Source organism: Centroberyx gerrardi, chromosome 8 (assembly GCF_048128805.1).
Source record: "Centroberyx gerrardi isolate f3 chromosome 8, fCenGer3.hap1.cur.20231027, whole genome shotgun sequence".
NCBI lineage: Eukaryota > Metazoa > Chordata > Actinopteri > Beryciformes > Berycidae > Centroberyx > Centroberyx gerrardi.
In genome coordinates this window covers 10,222,743-10,245,342 of record NC_136004.1, presented here as the reverse complement: position 1 = coordinate 10,245,342, position 22,600 = coordinate 10,222,743, and the positions used below count along the sequence as shown (strand labels likewise).

At 43.8% G+C, this 22,600-nt stretch overlaps 1 protein-coding gene across 1 annotated transcript in view; it reads left to right on the top strand.

Annotated features, from left to right (window-relative positions):
* LOC139933657 (transmembrane protein 132C) overlaps positions 1 to 22,600 on the top strand; it is an 87,301-nt gene that overhangs the window by 44,823 nt on the left and 19,878 nt on the right. The window contains exon 4 of the mRNA XM_071927807.2: positions 10,001 to 10,187. Coding sequence (XP_071783908.2) covers positions 10,001 to 10,187 — 187 coding nt within the window. The remainder of the gene's footprint in view (positions 1 to 10,000; positions 10,188 to 22,600) is intronic.

Here is a 22,600-nt window from a genome sequence, read left to right as displayed (position 1 = left end):
AACAATACAATCTGTCCGCTGTACAGAAAGTCTCTTAGCTCATGCAAGTCTGACTCCTTACAAAGTCTATAGTAGCTCTCTCCAAATATTCCATTTTTATGAATGCGGATGAATCCTGAATGCAGTAGTGCTGCTTAAACTGTATTTTACTGTTTTTTTTTTACTTAGTGTTTTTTTTACCAAGAAGGGAGAGAGAACAATGTCAAGAGGCAGCATGCTGAATAATGAGTCAGTGGATTTGTGCTCCCTCACTAGAAGCTTCGGACTATACCCCACCAGCTAAAACATTTCCGTGGAAGTGACAGTAAGTGCTTTGTATAAGCATGGGTGTAAGTAAAGAAACTACAAAAACTCTTCTTGCGTGTCCCTGTGTCCAAATTCAAGGCATAGATGGCAATGTTTAGATGAAAACAGCTAGATAGACTATTTTATTCTCTCTTTCCCCGTGTGTATTTAGTCATGTGTGTGACAGGTCGCATGACTTGGGGAGCGAGCGAGACCAGCCTAGGAGAGCAAGCAATGAGAGTGTGTGGAAGTTGCATATTTTGGCTGATGAATGCCGCAGAACACTGTTAGGCTAATCGGAAATTTGATCCCCTTCTTGGGTTTGATACACACAAGCCACAAGCCTTTGGTTTGTGCCCACGGTTCATTATAATCGTATAATTAATAGTACTCAGCCCTTTCTTTGTGTGCCGCGTTAGAAAAAGATGAAGAATAAATGATTCATTTAAAAAAAGAATCTGATGCATATTAAAAGTGGGTTTTAATTCAGGCACTGTACGTTATTCGAAATCTAATTGGCAAATCTTTTTTTACATGTTCCAGGAGAATAAGATGAATGAAAATGTGTTTTTCAGACTACATTTCTTGTTCAGTGGAAAGAACACGGCGGTTTGATATTGCGGTGCAGAACACCTGTTTCTTTAGTAAACATGTCTTAACTGTAATTATATCGTGAAGGTAGACAATAATGAACTCCAGACACTCCTGCAAAACACACACACACTTGATTTTAAAGGCTGCGTTTAGTTGTTTATGGTTGCACAATATAAGTAATTTGAGCCATTTCATTTCCATTGTGAAGCAGCAAAAAGAACTAAAGCTTAACTCTGTACTTGCTTCAGGGGTAATTTCAAAGTTCAGATTTCTCCAACAGAATATTACAGTACTTAGAGACTTTGGGGCGTTTTTGTATCCCTGTTTAATGTCAGAGGCTACAAAGTGTACTGGACATGCTCAGTAAAGTATTTGATGGCCTTACAGTTTTGGAATGCACCTGAGAACAATTTGTGCATGCCAAAATGTGAGATGTGTTTAAGGATTAACTCACTGTTAAATGAAAAATGCATTGTAGCAGAAGCTTTGTATCCGTCACACTTCATCACCAAGACAACCTTTAAAACAGAGAGCTTCTTGTAACGGCCCAGGTTAGTATTTCTTCTATTGTTATTCGGCTAGGTTAGAGTGATCTAAATGAACGGCGGTTGACACACCATAAATCAAAGGTATTGGTTTAGTATCTTGCAGGAAATGATAGCAACATGAGGGATGCTCTGGCCCGCTTGATCGTATCACCAGCCTTTCATTGCAGCCTTCATGTAGGAAATACTTCAACACGTTAGAAATGCAGGGTTCCTGTTCGCACGTAGGCACAAACACACTAACACACTCAAACAAACACGTGCATGCATGCATATCAGCCCACATGCCCAACACAAACACATATATCTGCAGCCAACTTGCATTAAAGTTTAATCAAATGTAAAATTGGTGCTGTTCTGAATGTCACATTGACAAGTTAATGTTGGGTGCTGGTGGCTGTGGGCTGCCGTCGAGTGGCACTTTGTAGAGAAGGATCCTTACACATCCTGGAGAGGATGGAAGCAGCTTTCACAGACTGCTGGAATCTATTGTTGCTGTCAGGTAAAAAAAAAAAAAAAAAAAAAAAAAAATCCTCCAATTTTGATGTTTTTCTTACTTTCTTTCTTACATAAAGTGACATTTTTCCGTTGAGCCGGCTTCATGACTGTTGCACAAATGAAACCTGCTCTATAATCACATGCTGCAAATACATGGGTGTTTGGGAGAAAATAACTACATTTTTCTTAATTACTGACAAATTCACTTTAATGGTGATACATGTTTTTTGTCCGCCAACACCACTATGATGATCGTCAGCACATGCAGCATTCCCAACAGAGCACAACACACTATTGTACTGTACACTCTCATCTGCCACAATGGTATATGTGCACACTCCAAAAATAAATTCATTGAAGTGTTATCTTCATTGTTGTCGTTGTTTATATGTTGTTTGTGTTCTCGTCTAGTACATAGCCTGTGAATCCAGCCTCCTCTACTCTAGCTTTATCTTAAACGGCCTGTGTTTGAGGAATTTCTCTCTCTTTACACAGGCTCTATCTCCCCTGTGGCCACTATATACAATATATCTCACTGCATAACCATGAACCTCCAAAGCCATAGAGGCAGCTGCACCTCGCTGACATTTATCACTATTATTCTCATTCCTGTCTTCCCTTTATTTGACAGTGTTTCAGGGGGAGTTTACACCTTTTTTTTTTTTTTTTTCTCCTCTCCGCTCTCCTCTGTCGCTATCTCTCTTTTCTATTCCGGACAGGCTGAATTGAAAAAGCCCGTTGGGTATAAACCTCTGAGGGGGCTTTTGCTTCCACCGCTCCACTCCCCACTCCCCCGCACCCCCTTTGCCTTTGCTCTTTCTCGCTCCCCCGTCTCTCTCCTCGCGTGCAGTTTCATAGGAACACATCGGACTGGGAAGGCCTCTTTAGAATATAAAGGCACTAATGGACTTACCATACCTGCTTTTGTGCTCCAGTTTCCTCTGCTTTACTTTACACAGGTTTGATTTGTCTTCACAACAGCTGTCTACCTACTACTCCAAATTTCATAATGAAGTATCCATGGAAACGGTGGGCTGTATGCACTTTTTTTTTTTTGCTTTTCTTTGCTTTTCAAACTGATACCTTTTTTTAATTTTCACCTTTCTGTTCTACTTCAGGGTTTTTGTAAGTGTGTCCATGACTACTGAGTGATTTGGTTTGTTTGAGGAGAATCAGAGGTCCATATAAATGCTAGCAAAGTGCTCTGGGCTCTGGTCAGGGCTCCCATGCTAGCAAGTAGATTGGGTTTCATGCTCCGACCGGTTGGGTCCTGTCTCGCAAAGCTAAAAAGAGGCTCTCACCTCTGGGGCGGACGCTCGGCACAAGTGGCCCGGGATAATTCGCTGCTGACGGGCTTCCCTCAGGCTGAGAGATGAAATTCCCCCCACAGCTTGGTGAAATTTTCAGCTGGGTTTCGCTCGCTATTTCTTCTGCAGCCCCGGCCTCTTCTGTCTCCTCTTGTGCTAGATGGCCTCGGACTACAAAGCCTTCCTAACTGGCATTGATTCTGTCCCTTTCATGTGCTATTATTATCGTAGATAACCAACTTGCAGCCACACTTGAAATGAGCAACATCTGCTGTAGAATTAAAGCTGCCTTTTTTCTATTTATCTATCTATCTATGAGTGCTGTTCTGTAGCTGTAGATAAAATAAACAAAACATCACTGGGTTGGGTCAGTACTAGTAACAGTACCAGCATTAGCAGTAGCAGCAAGAAGTTATGAAAATACATTCACATGCAGCACCATGCTTTTGCAGGATGTTATTAATTAGAGCCACAGTGCATACATTAATAACAATGCCGCATGAGAAAGCAGAAAAGTCAGTGACTTATTTGCGCTGTGGACCTCTTGAGCACAAAGTCGGGCTTCTCTAATCTGGTGAAGATTTGTATTTGACCCATGCTAGCGTTATCATCAATTAAGAGCGGAACAAGTGCTTTACCGGCTCCTTTTCAGCACTCCACAAACGCCTTGACAGATTATATAGAATGAGGCGCTGTGTTACAAAAAGAAATACTCACCATTATGACATCCATCATTTGAAAAGTGGTACCTACTCTTCCAGAGTGACTGCTGACATGACAGTAAGACTCATTTGGAAAAAAGAAAACAAGTCATAGCTATTTTAAAACCTTTACCTGCCAAATACTGACACACTTTTGTGTAGGGAGCAAGTGAGTGATGTATTTCAAGACTCAACGTTTGAATATGGATTCGAAAGCATTTTGGAATGGAGCCCATACATCCTCCATGGAAGTAGATTTAATTTGTTTTATTTGCTGGAATAGAGGCGGGGTACTCATTGTTGTGCCACTGCTTATTCTAGTAGAGAGTTGTTGTATATTCATGACTTCTGATAGCTTGGTGGCAGACAGAATTGCATTGAGCGTAAACTGATGTGAGAATGTTGAGGCTGCAAACTGATGAGGTACAGCGGGCCACTGGCATAGTCTGCTCTCTTCTGCTCATTGAAAGTACAACGTTTTGTTGAGGCACATGCTGCATATTTGTTTTCAAGGAATTCAAACGCATTTAATCATATGATAACATGATTTGACATATAGGCCATTGTAGCGTATAGTAGAGCAGGGACAATAAAGTGTTTGTCATGTCTTGATGTTTGCATTTGATTCCTAAATTTGCATTTTGATTCCTTGCATAAACGAATAAGGTGTCTACCTTGTTTCAGTGTGTGTGTGTGTGTGTGCGTGTTTGTGTGTATGTGTCAGTTCTCATGTGTGTGTTAGTGTCCTGCAGGGATTGGTTCATGCATGCATGCGTTTGTGTGTATAGCCTACTGTATGCGTGCGTGCATGCCTATGTGTGTCTGCATGGCTGTGTCTGCATGGCTGTGTGTGTGTGTGTGTGTGTGTGTGTGTGTGTAGGTGTGTGTGTGTGTGTGTGTGTGTGTGTGAGTGTGTGTCCTGGCTTCAGTGTGCTGCTGTATTGCTGTTCCAGGTGAAGGAGCATGAGAACAGCAGAGTTTCAGGGTGCTGTTTTCAAGCACCACTGGAGCCACAAATTTGATTATTTTTTTTTTTTTTTAGAGTTTGCATGCGGCCACCCCCCAACACACACACACACACACACACACCGCACAGCCTCAGAATGTCGTGGACAGCATCTCTCCTCATTCCACCGGCCTGCATTATGCATCTTCATCTCTCATTCTCTTTCCATTCACCACATCTCACCATCTCTTTTTGAATGAGTACTGTTACATGCCACTCTGCCGCTTTTTTTTTTTGCTTTTTTTTTATGGCCCTGCTTGTTATGTACTCTGCATCTTACACATAAAAAGGGGTGAGCCTGAGAGTCAGGCTTGAGCTTAAAATATTTTGCCAGACATAAGGCCAAATCATTCTGTTGTTCTAATATTGGTACCAGGGGGAAGTCTGGGAATACTTGAGCTACAAGTTAGAGAAATGAAAATATTGGACCTGAAAATGTCAGCCGAGCTTCTCCATGCATCCTACACAGGCTCTCTCTCTCTCGCTCTCTCTCTCTCTCTCTCTCTCTCTCTCTCTCTATCTATCTATCTCTCTCTCTCTCTCTCTCTCCCTCTCTCTCTCTCTCTCTGGGGGAGTGGACGTGCAGACCCTATCACATCAGAGGGAGATTAAACGAGGGTGTCACAGCGACACAGTGGGCTTGATAATGGGACAATAGAGCTTCTTTCAATTATAGCTCTTTCTCCAGAGACGACTGCTAGACAGGATTTGCCACCAGTAACTTTTCCCCATGTCTGTTTATTCATTTTGACATTTGAATCTGCCTTTCTTTAACCTCCTTGGGACCTAACTTCAATAGCGCTCTAACATGCTCCTATCAAGATAAGCTATTCTTAGGTGGAGTCGAACCACCTCAGTTTTTAGACTGTGTTATTAATGAAGACAGAGGTCGAACAACAGAAGTTGCTGCTTGGATTTAATAACTCTTACAGGTTTCAGATGTTGAGAGCATTACAGTAACACAGGCATTAAAAATCAGTCTGTGTTTGATTTAAGTTCCATGTTAGCAACAGATAAAAGCCTGAAAGCCACCTGACTTCAATAATAATCAATCTTTTTTCTACATGCAAAGTCTAAGTTTGATATATTACAGCAGCCTTGCATTAAATAATTTCAAGACTGAATTTCAGCTTTAAAGAATTTAATACCTATCCCTTGGGTCAGATAATAAATTGCAGACAATGGAGATGACAGCAGTCTGTTTGAATTGATTTAGAACTATAATATAAAGTATATTTGAATATTTAGTGGGGGTGGTCTAGCATGCCAGTCTGCCATTCATTTTCAATGTCCAATTCCTGAACACCGGTATGACAGCACCGATTTAAGTCTTGGTTCTTTACTTTCTTGCTTGAAGAGAGAATTGTTCACAAATTAACAACAAATTGAAGGTGCTGCATGTAGCTTTTTTAACATCAGTAAATCATTGCTACACTAATTTTGAGACATTATACAGTAAACAAGTCCATTGCATAGAGGATTGGCAGCCTCTACCGGTCTCTACGCTGCATGTTCAAATCTGCTGGATTACTTTATGGCACAAAGGGAAATTGCTTTACGGCACAAAACAGGTAGAGGGTGCTGTTCTTCCAGTGCTAAAGCTTTCAGAGCTTCTCACACTGGCAGATGGTGGAACAAGCAAAAGGTCAGTGAAAAAAGTCACTTCCCACAGGGTCTATGGGGAATGTGGTCTTAATTTTGAGAAACTCTAGCACTAACAATACCACTGGTGTGAGAGAGACTACCAATCATCTCCACCATGGTTTAATTTGTTTATTTTAATTATACCAAGATATCACAATTAATTTGATATTGACTTATTGATGTATAAAAATGATAAATGCAGCATCCTCAACAAAACAGCATTGTTCTAAGCCACATAAACATATATGTGAATCCTTATGCCGAGTGCTATTCCCTTTTAACGTTTCATTGTTGTTTGTCGCTGGTCCTACTGATCTGCTGGCAGCGTTATGATTAATGAGCTTACTTCGACTGTGCCTCAACAGCACCCTCTCAGCCATCTCCCTGTTATCCTCAGTGAGTCAGTTGTCAAGCGACTCAAGCAGCACCTTGTCAAGTCCGATTTCCTCTCCAGTCCCCTTTCTAAAGCCAGGGGGCCAGCTGCTTGCAACTTTAGGGCCTCTTATCTACTGAGCCCTTCTTTAGTGCCTTTGGCTGCCCCTCCGGTCGCCCGCCTGGCCTCAGATTCAGTCACACCGCGGCCAGTTTACAGATAATTATCAGGCCGGGGCCAGCTGTGTGGCACACATCCACAGGCCCTTTGTAGCTAATTGAATTAGACCCCATGCTGGAAGTGAGAGAGAAATGAACAGTTTCCCCCAGTGAGCCATGTGATTAACAGACTTGGAGAGGGAGAGGACTGGCTAGAGATGGCGTGCTGGTGGATATGGTTGATGTCTGTGTCTGAGCGCCTGAGTCACATTCACCCTGGCATGGATGTGTCTGTCAGGTTTGGTCTTATGACGTGTCAATGGGGGTCAAGTGCAGCGGCCAGTCACGAACTGACTGCTGCCAGGCTTCCTATGCGAGACAAAGAGCCACAAAATGTCTCCGGTTATTGCTCCGTCTTTCCGCCATCTGCTATGCAACTTGTTGGTTGATAGCTAGATATACAGCCAGCAGCAGCTTTTTGTTTTTAATGAGTCATCATAAAAAAGGCCAGACAAATCATTTTCATCATGCTGCATTCCAGTTCATGTTATTTTTGTCTTCACACACGACTACTGTATTTGTCACAGTCACAGGTCTGTGCATGAAAAATCTTCATGATCCCGTACTTAAATCACACACACACACACACACACTCACATACACACACACACACACACACATACACCTACACATTCTCTGTCACGGCTTCCATTTTTCCCTTCCAAGGCGATGTCAATTAAAGTCAAAGAATGACCGAAGTCATAGCTTGCATTTCTTCGCTCTTGTCCTTGATACTGTCTTTGCACTTCCTCAAGATCTCTCCTCCTCCCCTCCTTCCACCGCTCCTCATTTATGTATTGCTGTCATCTGTGCAGTGCTTCTTTTGAAGTTGGATATTTCTGTCACAAAAATGCTAAATGAGCAGAATGTCTGCATGTTAAAATGAAGCGCAAAGACTATTTTTACCATATCACCTCAATATTTTGTTGGCACTTTCATAGGCGGAAATATGAAACCTCATAAAATCCGTACTAGTATTCACTGCTGCTATTAAACTCTGCCAACTGGATCAAGGAAGGAGGGCAATAATTGACATCTCAAAAGGGGGAAAAAAAAGCTAATAACAGTCAACTTTCTGCTTTTGTAAAGAGCTGGAAGAATGTGCATAAGGAGACAATTGGCGGAGGTGTATGGGAGTTTGATTCCTGTATTTGGTAGTGTGCTGTATATTCACTTTCATTCTTTTGCCGGTCTGCCTGCCTGCCTGCCTGTCTACCTCCTACAGTGTGTGTGATGTTTGCCAGAGGAACCTTTCTGCAGTGCAACCCTGCCTGTGCTTTAGAAAGTAGGCCATTTCAGATGATGGCTGCCACAGGCCCAGTGTGCTGCTCTGTGGCTGTGGACCTCTCAGAGGGTTATTTCTGGTCATCCAGGGCATCATCTGTCATCTTTGTTTGCTTGATGAGCCTCCTGGCTTTATTGGTCTTCAAACACAGATTAGCATCTGTCTTTTTCAGAGCATTGTGGAACAGTTATGTAAGTCCACGCTATGCTACTACGCCTTCAACGGCTCAGCGCAGCTCTCTACCCTGATTGGTACGCTGCTATGGAATGCGACACAAGTTATTTGGTTGTCATCTTAATTATTTATACACACCTCTGTTCGATGCAAAAATTGGGTTGTTGTGCTCTACTGTGCAACAAATCTTCCATTCTCTCAGAATAAAAATGAAGAATATGAGAATGATGGGGAAAATAGTGTCAGACTTATGTGAGTACCAGACCAGTGGATAAAACGTCTTGTGTATTATTCATTGTTTTCCTGTTTCTGACTCCTATTCATAATTTAGGATGTTATACGTTTGCTCAGATGTCTTTCCAAGACATACTGTTCCACATATGTGTTATCTGTCTTCATAGCAGTTCTCCTGATATGGAGGAGAGCTTTTAAAGTACGTTTCCTGCCTTGTGTATGTATGTCCCATATGTTACATGTGTACTGGCATCCTATAGTCTGAGAACAAAGCACCATGTGGAGTTATTCAGGGAGTTCATCTCTCTCTCTCTCTCTCTCTCTCTCTCTCTCTCTCTCTCTCTCTCTCTCTCTCTCTCTCTCTCCCTCTCTCTCTCTCTCCCTCTCTCGCCTCAAATTAGAAGATGCTGTTTGGTGCCGGTGCGCCACAGAGACCGTGCGTGAAATTTATTGGCCCCGAGTCCTGCCATTTGACACGCAAGACGTGGCTAACAGATCTTGTGCCATTTCCCATCTCCTCCGGCTCCCGTGTAAAGCTGACCTTTCCTGCCTCCCGGCTATATTTAAACCCTGAGCACCAGAGACTTATGGTGCCATGGGAAATTTTATTATCAACGCTCTCCATTTGTCTGACTTAATTCAGGCCTGCCGTAGATCGTGCCGTAGCATGCCATATATTTACACTCTGCTACCGCAAACAAGGGCACCGGTGACAAACCCGGCCGTCATCGCCTTAGCAGGGGTGACGCCTGGTGAAGCATTCCTTTGAACCGTTTGCAGGAGCCGCCGCGAGATTATAGGTTCTATTTACAGTGCACACCACCTGTGGTAAAGTGTGAGAAGAATAAAGAGTAAAGGGATGATATTATTCCATGAAGCGGGGTGTTGACCAGCGAGTCAAACACAGAGGGACTTGACATTTTGAAGAACCTCAGCTGGTAAAATGTCATAGATTTCAGCCGCAGACACATTCATCAGCCTTTACTCTTTTTGGTCATTAGAGCAGACGAGCCCATGGACACACACACGTGCACGCACACACACGCGCGCTTATTCGCTGGCTTGTTCAAACACTCGCTCGCGCGCTCGCCCGGCCGCCTGCTCAGCTGACACTCTGTTTTTCTCTCCTGTGACAGGACCGAGGTGGGTGTTCAGAGGGTGCTGCAGGTGGATCTGAAAATGGAAAGCTTCCCGGAGCCGCTGGGCAGCCGCTGGATGGCCTGGCAGGTGGAGTACCCGGGCAGCCGCGCCGCCACGCAGGAGGCCGAGACGGAGATCCGACTGGCTCGAGAGGACCTGGCGGGCATCGTGCCCCTGGCCATGGTGAGCGGTGTCACTCACAGCCCAACGCATCACCTGAATAGATGAACGCACACAGCTTCCCCCCTGGTTCAGAAAGAGAAAGAGCCTGCGCTGATGATGTATAATTAACACCAAATCCACTTAGCTTTAAATCCACTGTAAATCTTTGAAAAACAACATATTTGAACCGAGCATTTGCATATGTTTTCTTTCGCCACATGAATGAAATACTCGAGTTGAACTGGCAAAGGCTGAGAACCGCTGCACGTTTAATCTTGACTAGTGGCAGCCTGAGGGAGAGGAATGAATGTATTCATGATCTGATCGCATGTTTTGTATGCTAAAGCTTTTTCATTGAAGCATCTAGTAACTGAACGTTCTTTTTATAAACATTGGGATAGCAAGAAGGATATTTGCTGTGAAATGTTGTGGAGTAAAAGATCCCAAAGATATAAACACTCACAAAGTGCATGTATAGTACATAATACAGTGAAAATACCAACACTGCCACAGACAATCCTCATCCTCAATCCTCTGCCACCCACAGTCTACCAATTACAAGGGTTGCTGCTCAGATGGGGAAGGCAGAGCTGTGCCTGCAGAGTGTGTTTTGGTGCGGGGCAGGGGAGAGCCTCTCCAGCTCCCAGCAGGCCCTAGGTGGGGTCTAGAGGCTGGCGATGGCCTGAGGGTAGACCCGGAGCTGTGTGTCTCCCTCAGCGAGGCTCAGCTGTAGATTAACCAAAGCTCCCCTATAGAACTTCACAAAGAGAACTTTCACTCACCTCTGCAGCTTTGTTGGCAAACCCGGAGAGCGCTGCTTCTGATTTAGATGAAGAGCACTCAGGTGAAAAATGAGCGACATCAATTGGGTTGACTGAAGAGAAAGACATGCTGCCACATCAGCGCTGATTACTAAAAACAAAGGTTGCATTGATTTCTATTTCTGTGCTTCTGATCTGCATGATACAGAGACTTGACTGTTGTGTCAATGTTATTCTCTAAGTATTGCCTGAAGCTATGTGGATGATAGATGCCTGTGGGTGGCTGTTCCTGGATTGAGAGGAATGCGGCGCATCCTCACCCACTGATCCATTCTCAGGATAATTGAAGCAATGTGTTTAGTGCTGCAGTATTGTTAGAGTTCCTTCTCTCGCATCCTTTTCATGTCACTGATGTATCAGCAGCCTGCCTGCTGTAGACCAGGAATAAACAGTACTGTACACTCCCACGCTTGCCACTGACAAAAATTGTTGAGATGAGTTGCATGATTATTTCGCAAAGGCTCTGGAAAAAAAAAGAAAGGAAAGAAAGGAATTGATGGCGTAATTTGCTCTTTTTTTTCCTGCTCAATTGTGGCTCTCTAAAATGCACTTTAAATAAACCTTGATTTGATTTGAGTTGATTTCATTTGGCCGCTACTGCCTGATCAGCTGTTGTTGTGCAAGCCTGTATCAGAGGCAATGCTCCCACCATTCTGTTCGTCAGATGAATTCTCTGTATGCGTGCTACACACCCAAAACCTCACACATGCACTAATCAATCAATCCTAAAAGTGTCAGCTTTTTCACTGAAATCATTATGCTTATTTTACATGGAATAAGGATTTATGGGACGCTATAAATCATGTAGCTTTTTCCAAAGCGACAAAAATCCATCTTAATTAACCTGATATTAAAATCATTTGCTAAACTTGGCTAAATCAATTAGGGCCGGAATAATTAAGGCAGGAGCCTCACAGGAGATAAAGATGAATGGTGTTTTCGTGTGCTTTAAAACAGATGATGTATTGCATGCGTGTGTGTGCGTGTGTGCCACATGTAAGGCCTGATATTACCTTATCCTGCCTTGATTTACTATTCTGTTCAAGAGGCCCATCAATGAGTCAGTGAAGCCGCTGTTATCAATATGCCAGTGAGTGTGTAGATATATTGAAAAGTTCACAGATCAGTGTTTGACAGTCTTATATATATATCTGATCCTAACATTTCAAACATCCACATCCTAGGACATTTATTGAACAGAGGTTGGTCAGAGTTCACCTATAATATGATGAATGAATGCTTTGAGTGTTGTTACGTGCAGATTTGGGTCAGAGTTTTTCCCACTCCGCAAGGCTGCACACTATTCTCCTGGGCTTTCTCCTTCACTTCCAAGTGCCTCTCCCTCACAGACAGCTCACTAAGGTGCACCGCATCTCCAGCCGTCCCATGCCACTTAACACACAACACAAATACTTATACATGCAGACACATGCAGAACTCATTAACTCTGTCTGTCTCTCTCTCTCCCTCTCTCTGCCTCCCTCTCTTACACACACACACACACACACAAACACACTCGAGCACACGCACGCGGCTTTTGCAATCTGCATGCCCCAATATGAGAGAAGCACACAAGCGAGGAAGAGGAAGGCTGAATTAGATTACTTGGGATCACTGTGGCATGAAAAGCCCCACAGATAAGTTCCTCTCCTCCCCTGGCCTATCCTCCTCGCTGATAGAAAAGAGGAAGTAAGGTAATGTAAGAGCAGTGCTTCACCCCCCTCCACCACCACCACCACCCACCTTCCCTCGGCCAGAGGGAAAACATGCTCAGTGACTCCAGTAGAAAACAAGTTTCTGTGCACGGAACAGAAGCCACCGTAATAGAGTAGTGAAGACAGAAACCTGTAGCAGAGACTCAGTACTTGACTGTATTTGGGATTGAGTAATCCCAAAATATTGATACCGATATATGAATATTAATTACCTAATAAGGATTTTTGCCTTCAGAACAGCTTCAGTCCTCCTTGGAATGCTGTCACACAAGTGCTGAACTGTGTGTAGTGGGGTACTGGACCACTCCCACTATTGAATTTTCATCATCTTAGAAAATCTAAACATCATGAGGGGGCAGTACCGGCACCATAGGGGGAATCTGGTGCTGTAAAATGGCCTCACATTCCTTGGCCGCTATATGACCATCCAGAGCACATCATCACACCTACAGACTCCCAGATGGCTCCTAGATGGCTGCCCATGTCATTACAGATCCACCACCATGTTTAACAGTTGACCGCAGATATAATGGGTCGAAAGCATCCTTTGGCTTACTTCAAACGTAAACCTGTCCAGATGTAGGAAAAAGGGTAAAGATGACTCATCGGGCCATATTCCTTTTTTCCACAGCTTAGGGGTTCAGGTTTTGTTCTCCTTACACTAGTCTTTGTGTGTTGGCCTTGGATACAAGTGGTTCCACAGCTTAGGGGTTCAGGTTTTGTTCTCCTTACACTAGTCTTTGTGTGTTGGCCTTGGATACAAGTGGTTCCACAGCTTAGGTTCAGGTTTTGTTCTCCTTACACTAGTCTTTGTGTGTTGGCCTTGGATACAAGTGGTTCCACAGCTTAGGTTCAGGTTTTGTTCTCCTTACACTAGTCTTTGTGTGTTGGCCTTGGATACAAGTGGTTTCTGAATGGCAGGCCTACCATAAAAACCTGCTTCGTGAAGTTCATGATGCACAGACACAGTGGTCACAGTGGTGTTGATTCAATTCTGTGGTCATTTCCAAGGCTGCAGTTTTGTTGTGTTTAGCAGCTGTAACTGTTTGTCCGTCCCTGTCGGTGAGCTTTGACTTGCGACCGCTGTTGCTCCTTGCAGTTTGTTCATGTTTGATATTTCTTTTCATGATTTTCGAGATCCCTTCCTCTTGCCACATTAAATAATTTTGCAGTTTTTGTGACCAGTGCACCTGCATGTTGAGCACCGACTTGTTCTCTCTGTTCTGAGAATTGTGTTTTTCCCTCTCTCCATTCACTGCCATTGTATGTCGAAACAGGTCTCCAAATCACACTTCTAGCACAAACAAACGCGAACAAAGCAGGTTCTGACATTATTTAAAAAAAGTAGTCATGCTGCTGAATTGTGTTTCAGTGAATCACTTTCTTTATGTTTATTAAACCTTTCAGTTTGAACAACTGTAACACCGAAATCCGGTCGGAGGAAACTTATGCCAATGGAACAAAGAAAATAATATGTTTATCAATAATTGTAAATAGCGAAAAAAGGTGGGAAACATTACTTTCAGATTCTGCCAATATAAAAAATGAGTCTTTTTTTTCACCCATTTACAATTATTGATAAACATATTATTTTCTTTGTTCCATCAGTATAAGTTTCCTCCAACTGGATTTCGGTGTTACAGTTGTTCAAACTGAAAGGTTTAATAAACATAAAGAAAGTGATTCACTGAAACACAATTCAGCAGCATGACTACTTTTTTTATATAATGTCAGAATCTGCTTCGTTCGCGTTCGTTTATGTGCTAGAAGTGTGATTTTCAGATCTGTTCCTCCATACAATGGCAGTGAATGGAGAGAGAAAAAAACACAATTCTCCAATCGCCTCTACCAGAGCAACAGATAACAGAGTCACTGATTCTGGGGTTTATCATGGCCAGGAAGCTACACTACCAAAGTTCAGCATCACTTTAAAGTGGTGATTGTCAGACCACTTAAAAAACTGACTCATACTGCTAATTTGCTTTCAGCTTACTATGACTCACCTCTGTTGCTGCCTTTGTAATTGTGATTTAGTCCTGTCAAAGTTACTGTAAAGACCTTTTCCATGTGGTGTTATTGTTATTATTCTTATATTGTTATCATTATTGAGTTGTCAATGTTTTGCCCAGCTCCTATAGGCTTCAATAAGGAGCCAGAGCGGAACATTGTTATCATCAGTGATGTTGACAGTACATCAAGGTTACAGAGGCAGAGAAGAGAGGTGAAGAGGGACGGAGAGAAGGAGAGAAACAGAGAGGAGAAAAAAGGGGGGATATATATATAGAGAGAGGGCGAAGAGAAAGAGAAACAAAAAGAGGGAATTTCTCCAATCTTTTTTAATCAAGTTGAGAGGGGAGACTTCAGAGAACGTGCTGAAGGCATCTGTTGACACAACAGCTTCGTGGCTTTGCTCAAGAAGAGCCTTTCATCTGTAATTAGCACTAATTAGTCTAATAAGCTAGACTGTCTTTTGTCATAATGGAGAAGCTGCAGTAATTGTGTTTAGACCAGAAATAATCTCTTAAACTGAATGGGGATCCATAAGTGACCATGTCTCCAAAGGTTGTAATGTAATAAAGCTAATGACTATTAGTAATGGGAAGCTTATTTTGGGTTTGATCACATTTATGGCTTATTACTTCAATGGCTCCTCAGACCCGTTCCCAGCCCATTTATGGCATGTTCTAAATTACCGTGCCCTTGCTGGAATTGATTATTATAAAAAAGGTCTTTTTATTGCATTTCCCGCGCCAAGTGATGGGCTCTGCCATGGGTGACACCTCTGGGAAAGCAGCGACACCGTTTTGAAGGATGAGCTCTCTTTTTTCCGCTCCCTTTGAAGAGGGCTCCTCCTGTGTGTTGTCACAGACCCACCTGCACTGGGAGGGCTCAGAGCACCGCTCACCACTTTGTCACCAATTTCAAACCGTGAAGCAGCAGTTCTGCAAATGCAGCAATTATTTCAAAAGCGTAAAATGAAAAGAGTATTCGAAAGTTTTAGTGAGTTTAGAGCGAGGAAATGCCTCAGAACTATCTCTCACCGCTGTAATACTGCTTGCCTGTCTTGGCTTGTCTTCTCCTCACCTGCTTTTTCAGATCTCTTCCTCCTACTTTTTTTTTCTCCTCCTCTCATCTCTCCCCTACCTCTGCCGCTTGCTCCAGACAAACATAGATTCATATATTAACAATGTAGATTAATTGCTTCCCTTGTCACCCTCCGCCTCCTCGCGTTGGCATCTCCCGTTTCCCTTATAGTGCGAACGAACTGTGTGTTTTTTTGGGTCATCTTGAGATGGATCTTAAAGGCAGTAATTGGATGTCTGAGCAGATTCTTCAGCACGGTAGGAGGCTGGTCCATTATCTTTTACCATCGTGAAGTAATACGCTCCTGTCCAGGCTGCCCTCATCATCATTACCCATGCTGCAGCAGCCCGGTGATGGAGAGGGAGCAGGAGGACAGGGCATACATCATATCTGGACTCATCAGTCTTCCTGCTCCAGCCGAGGCACCAAACTGTGCTCACTCACATGAGCATCCAGAGGCATAGAGATGAGGAGAAATGAAAGCAGCCGTTTGCATTCACGCGCAGCTCCAATGTATCGTTAAACAATACATCATCACCCCGGCCTTCTCTGGCCACTTCCGCTCCCACATGATAAAGTCATCTATCAACATCCCCCATTGAATGTTTCATTTTACTCCTTTCTATTTCATTCCCGCTGTCGCAATGCACATCTTCTCTGCCGGGCAAGTGAAATCGGGAGAACCATTTATCAAACACATAGTTAGACAAACAGACATGAGCACTTATACTTGGCCTAATCAGAAATACAGTGCAGGTAACAGCATGCAAGCCCTTTATCAGAACACATGGGCTGAATGCATGCCACTGATACACACCACTGATTTCAGCGGTCTAATAACCTCGACCAATGTCCAGTCAGCCACTCCGTTCCACTGGAAGTCCTTGTGTCTGGCCTCTTGACTCATACAGTTTACAGTAGGGGGGCTGATGGATGAATCCCAAGTGAGCAATCCATTAACAGCTAGCATAGCATGGAGGCTGATGATGAAGTGGCAGCACTAATTGAGCCTACTGCAGTATGCACCTATGCCATACTACATGTAATGCTAATCAGTACAAAACAACGTGACGAATGGTCTCCTGATCCAGAACGTGATCGGACTCCTCGAAGTTGCATGCTTTAACGTTTTCCATGTTCCATAAATTCTCCGCCATCATAGGGTGCAAGAGGTATTCAGAGGGACTGCCACTTACTTTCAGTGTGACTGCAAGTAACAAGGTGGTAGAAGTGTGGGGGTGAACTACATTTGCGTGAGACAATTGCAGATTGGGAGTTATTTCGGAAAACAACGGATGTAGTTTAATGGCAAATTCTTTTGCTGTCACTCGGGAACAAACTGACTTTGTACTCTGCAATCCCTGTGTAATTGAAAGGCTAAAAGTGAGTGGGATGGCTTTGGTACCTTTAAAAACAGGCACAAACCCTCTATTTATGTCTACGGTGTTTGAGTCAAAGCCATGATTAGAGCTCTCTCGAGCATCAGCCCAAGATGAATACACCCCACTGCTGCAGCGCCTATTTCAGCAAAGATTCCTCGCCACTAAGATGTCAACAAACAATCAGTCGCCATTAAGAAAACCATCCTTTCAGCAGTGCTTTTGAAAAGTCCAGCAGTGTGGTCAAATTACCTGTTTACTGTGCTGTTGCAACACTCAGAGTAGAATTCAAAGTATCACATGAGGCTTTTTTACAGTGGTAGTTGGCAGAGCTGATAGGCTTTGAGTAATTTGGATGCTGAGAATATGGAGGATGAAGCTGACAGACAATGCAATTTCTGATTCATGCATAATATGCTGTATTTGAATAAATGTTTATATTGCTTTGCCCAGAGACGGTGTGGTGCTTAAGACTCCTGCCCCCTGGAACCACTTATATCCCAGTTTTTCAAATTGAATCCTATGAATCTTCATTCCTGTGTTTCCTAAGCGCTGTAGCGCTTAGTCAACATAACGCTCTGTTACGAGGAGAAAAAAAAAAAGTTTGTGTAGCAAGCCAAAGAGAGCAGGGATGAAATGAAGGGCAGGATCCAGTTTAACAGATCAATCTGACAGTGACAGGCCATGCACATGTCCATATCTCATATCTCCCCATTATTGTTAACATCCTACTTCACATTCTGGCCCAGCGCTGGCTCTGGCTGTAATCCTGGCCCAGTGAGGCTTGAGAGGAATGTGTGTATTTTTGCGAGGTAATGGACTCTGCAGTGGAGCTGACCTTTGTGCCTGCTGAGAGAGGTCCGTGTCCAGAGGGCAGCTAAGCCAAGCTAAGCTGGCGGTATGGATCTCGATCAGAGCCGGGTGAAGAAATCAGTCAGAGAGATCAGGAGGTCATCCCCGGCAGGCGCCGTCGGCCGTTGGTGAAGAACTCTCCATCGATCGGCCGAGCGTGATAGATATCGGGCTGAAATGGAGCAGGCCGCTGCAGGCTGGGCTGTTTCCCTGCCTGCTGGCCCCCCCTCAGCGGGGCATCAGCTGTACCGGCGCCGGCATCAGTCAACCCCCCCGCGGTTGGACGAGACGTGCGAGGCACCCTGCGGCTCCCCCCCTCCTCCTGCCCCCCCCCCGGTGTCTAGGTGAGCGGAGAGCTGGTTGTGTCCCTGGTGCCTGACCTTGCTATCTCCTGGAGCCTGAGTCTGACTGTTGTTGAAATTCACTAGGGACCTCCGCTCCTCCCTCCTGACCCATTGATCTAGATCTATTGCAGGTGTGGTATTCATGAGCGTTGCAGGGGATTTGTCCTATAAAGTTAAAATATAGTGCTTCCACCAGCCAGCCATGTTTTATTCAGGAGCCCCTTTACCCAGCATGAGATGCAATTCATGGCCACTGGGCTCCAGAGGGTGGCTTGGTTCCTATTCACCAGACCCTGTTTCCAGCACCAACCCGCAATAATTCCTTTAAACTTTATTTTGAAAGTCCAGGCGGTAATAAGTACTTGATAACTGTACTTTACATGACGAGCATGTGTGATGAATGGATGCAGCACATATACCCTGACTGCAGTTCATAAACCTACAGTATTTCCTGTCACGAATAGCGGATGTCTTTCCTTTATGTCACTTCCAGAAACAAAATGTTGAGGTTCAATAAGATTTCGTCGATAGACCCTTGGCACAGCACAAAATTAATTATCTTGTCAACAAGCCATCTCAATTAAGGAATCAGGCACATTTCATAATGTAATTAATATTTGTGGAAGGATTTGTCCCGTCAGCAGCATGTCGTTGTGACACTTTGGTTGCTGCAGGCGAGGTTTACCCATAAATCATATGTACTCATAAATAATTTACAGCTGGGAGCAATTGAATGTGACTAAAACATCAATACCATCCATGAACTGTCGTGTGAATCCTCTTGCCTAACCCATCACTCACAAAACAAGTTCTGATGAAAAAAGAGGGAGTTCTTGATACATCATTGGTTGCCCTTATTTTGGGGTCTGCGAGGGCAACGATGCAACATAAATCATCCCACCGCTGACTCTATTTACTCAAGGAACTCCTATTCAAGGCTGTGCAGCACTTTCTCCATCAGGTGCTGTCAGTGCGAGAAGTTGCAGCAAGGCTCAGCGCAAGTCTTGTTGTCTCTTGGCGCTCTCTTTCTTACCATCTTACCGCCTTGGTCGTCAACAGGCAGATTCAGGTCAGTCATTCAGGAGTGAGACGCTTCACTCCTCGGCACTATCAGAGTTGGTTCAGATTCAGATTCAGAAACGCTTTGTTGTCGATCACAAGCATGACAGAAAATTGTCTTTAACGTGCCTCGTAAAAGACAAAAAAAAAAAGACATACCACATAAAAACCAAGTAAACAGACATAAGGGTTAAAAACATACATAAGATTAGAGGCAAAATAGTAAAAAATGCATGTGGCAAGGTGCAAATATGTATGCATTGTTTGTTTAAAATGCTGATGGCGGTTGGGATGAAGGAGTTCTTGTACGTTCTTGTAAGTGTACTATTGTCAAAATGTATTGTCAAAATTTTCACTAACCACAATCCTCTGCAACTGTAGGTCATCACCCCAAATTTGCTGTTGGACTGTACAGAATCTGTAGGCTACTTGTCTATATCAGCCTCTATAACAGGAGCCTCCGTTTCAAATCTGCACACATTGCCTTTACTGTGTGTGTAAATTACCTGTGCGTGTGACTTTCCCGTGCTTTCCTTGACAAGAAATAGCCTTTCTCTTCTATGTCTCTCAATTACGGAATGAGGAATCTGCAGAGCTACCTGCTAAATTAGGCCTCCAACACGACCGCTAATTCCCAGGCACCAATTCAGCCTGTCCATGGGATCCTCAGCATGATCGCTCATTACCTCCCCTTGTTAACTGACACTTTCTGGAGTGGCTCCACTATCAAAGCAGTCATTGAGTTCATCTCCTCCCAACCAGCCATGACTGACTATAATGAGCAGATCAGATCTCTGACCAGCGTGCGCCTCAGACAGGGGACTGCTATTGAAAAGCGGTTAGAGGTGTTTTAGGAGGCAGTGAGGGATGACCGCCTTGTGGAGATAGGTCTCCGCTGCCGCGCGCTGCAGCCACCCCCCAACTCATCCCGTCAGCTTGGAAGAGGAGAGCAAAGGAGAGGGGAGGACAGGAGAGGAAAAGGAACCGGCTCTTCCTAGGTGGAGGAGGAAGAATGGGAAGGGAAGAGGAAGGGAACAAGAGAAGAGACCCTCATTAAAAGGCAGTGTGTTGGCTTCACAACCGTCCCACCACTTCAATGCGCTGTCATGCAGTGATGTATCGCTCTGCGTGGCGCTACCAAGGCCTTTATTCCCACTCTCCTCCACGTTTCTCACTTCCAGCCAATTAAAAGCCCACTGGAATAGAGGGAGGAAGTGCCACATTGAGCACTACACAATGTGGAGAGAGGAGCTGATGAAAGGACATGTCTCTTTTAGTCTGCTTAATAGCTCCAGGACACTGTCTGAGTGGCGTTTTATGTCTGCAGCATATTATTCATTATCTTCTACTCCCATTTCACTTTCCTCACACGTACGCATACTATATCACCATGGGATGAAAATGTTTATCAGAACTATGAATATTTCATTTACTGTAGGTTGGTTGACTATTGGCATACTTCACGGCCATTTTTTAGGAGTTTTTCGCTCTTGAGATGACATTAAAGATCATAAAAGACTCACGTCCAGCGACAAGTCATCAATCATGGTTGTGAAAGCACCAGATTAGTGTTTTGGCTTATATATGGGCTTGTTTTACTGCCCTTATATATGCGTTTAGGTTTCCGTGCACAGTATATTGGGTTTAGGACAGCCACAACAATGTGCTGCTGACATGAATAAGTATAAGCATACACATTATGTTTACCACCCTCTCACCTTTTCTGCTGCACCATGAATAATGCAGATCCTTCAAATCCCCAACTCAACGCAGTGCTTGACCCGTTCTTCTGGTAGCAGTGGCCAGTGGTTGGGTTAGAATATGGATGTTTTAGTGCCAGGTAGAAGCAGAGGGCTGATCGCTAGACCAGGACAGGCAGCTTCGCTACTTCTCATGCTGCCTGTGTCACTCTGGCTGACACCATAAATCTCACTTATTTTCAGATCCAACCCAGACACAGGCAGAAATTACGGCCCAGACCACATTACCAGCCACAGCAGCGTGCTGAATGCTAACGGAGAGATCCTTGATAAAGCAGGCAGGCGGTTCTCCCACAGATTATAGAACAAAAAGACTCCTATCTGTGAGACCGGAGAGGGCAGAGTGGCCAGTAAGTCAAGCACAAACACTAGAATCAACAGTTGGGTCTCAGAAGAACTGCCACGCATGCTGCATGGACTGAATATTCTCTGAAATAAAATATTAATGAGGGCATTTCACAAAACGGCTGGCTTTTTATGCACCTCTTCTTATTCCTAGTTCAAATCTGTAAACAGTCTTGCACATTTAATTAGAGACTTGAATTTGTCTTCCAGTCATATCATTGGAGAACACTGAATCCATGTGTTGAGTTAATGGAAGCTCAGCGAACATGATGACTACTGATGACTACATACTGTAGATGAAACAGTATGGATACCCAAAGCCTCAGTCAAGGGGAACTGGTCTTACAAGTGGAACCTGATTCCCATTAACGCCATTATATCTTTCTTCAGACCAATGCCCAGTCTCACCCCTGCCTGCCAGGGTTTTTAAAGATGCTATGTGTAGTATTTTAACATCAGTGAATCATTACCACATGAATCTTGAGACATTTGAACAATTAGTGTGAACAAACGAGAGGATTGGCAGCCTCTACCCGCCTGTGTGCCACCGGGTCGGATTTCCTGGGAAATCTGCTGGATTACTTTACTGCACAGAGGGACATTGCTTTAGGCCATGAAACAGGAACCGTTTTTACTTTGCAAATATTACACAACTTTATTCCAGTTCAACTATTTGAACTGCATACCTTGTCAGAACGCATATTGCCTTTTATCAAGGGCTGTTATCAGCTCTTATCCTTCATTTGGCTCTTCAAAACAAATTCACATGGAGCGGCGCCAGGGAGGGGAAGAAGAAGCAATATCCTCTCAGAAAACAGAAAACAGCAGGGTGTATGGGAAACACAAAATGCTACACGTAGCACTTTTAAATATTCAAAAACTAATGACCATAAACAAAATCTTCCTGGAAGACCAATTACACCAAAGCTGAGTTCAAAATAGATTTCAGATGTACAGCATTGTATGTGAAATTCCCCTTTAAGATGTCTCAATGTCTCAGACAAGAATCCCATAAATCTCTGACCCTAATAAAAACCCTCATCAGGTAATAGAATAATTATTCGGGTTTTACAGG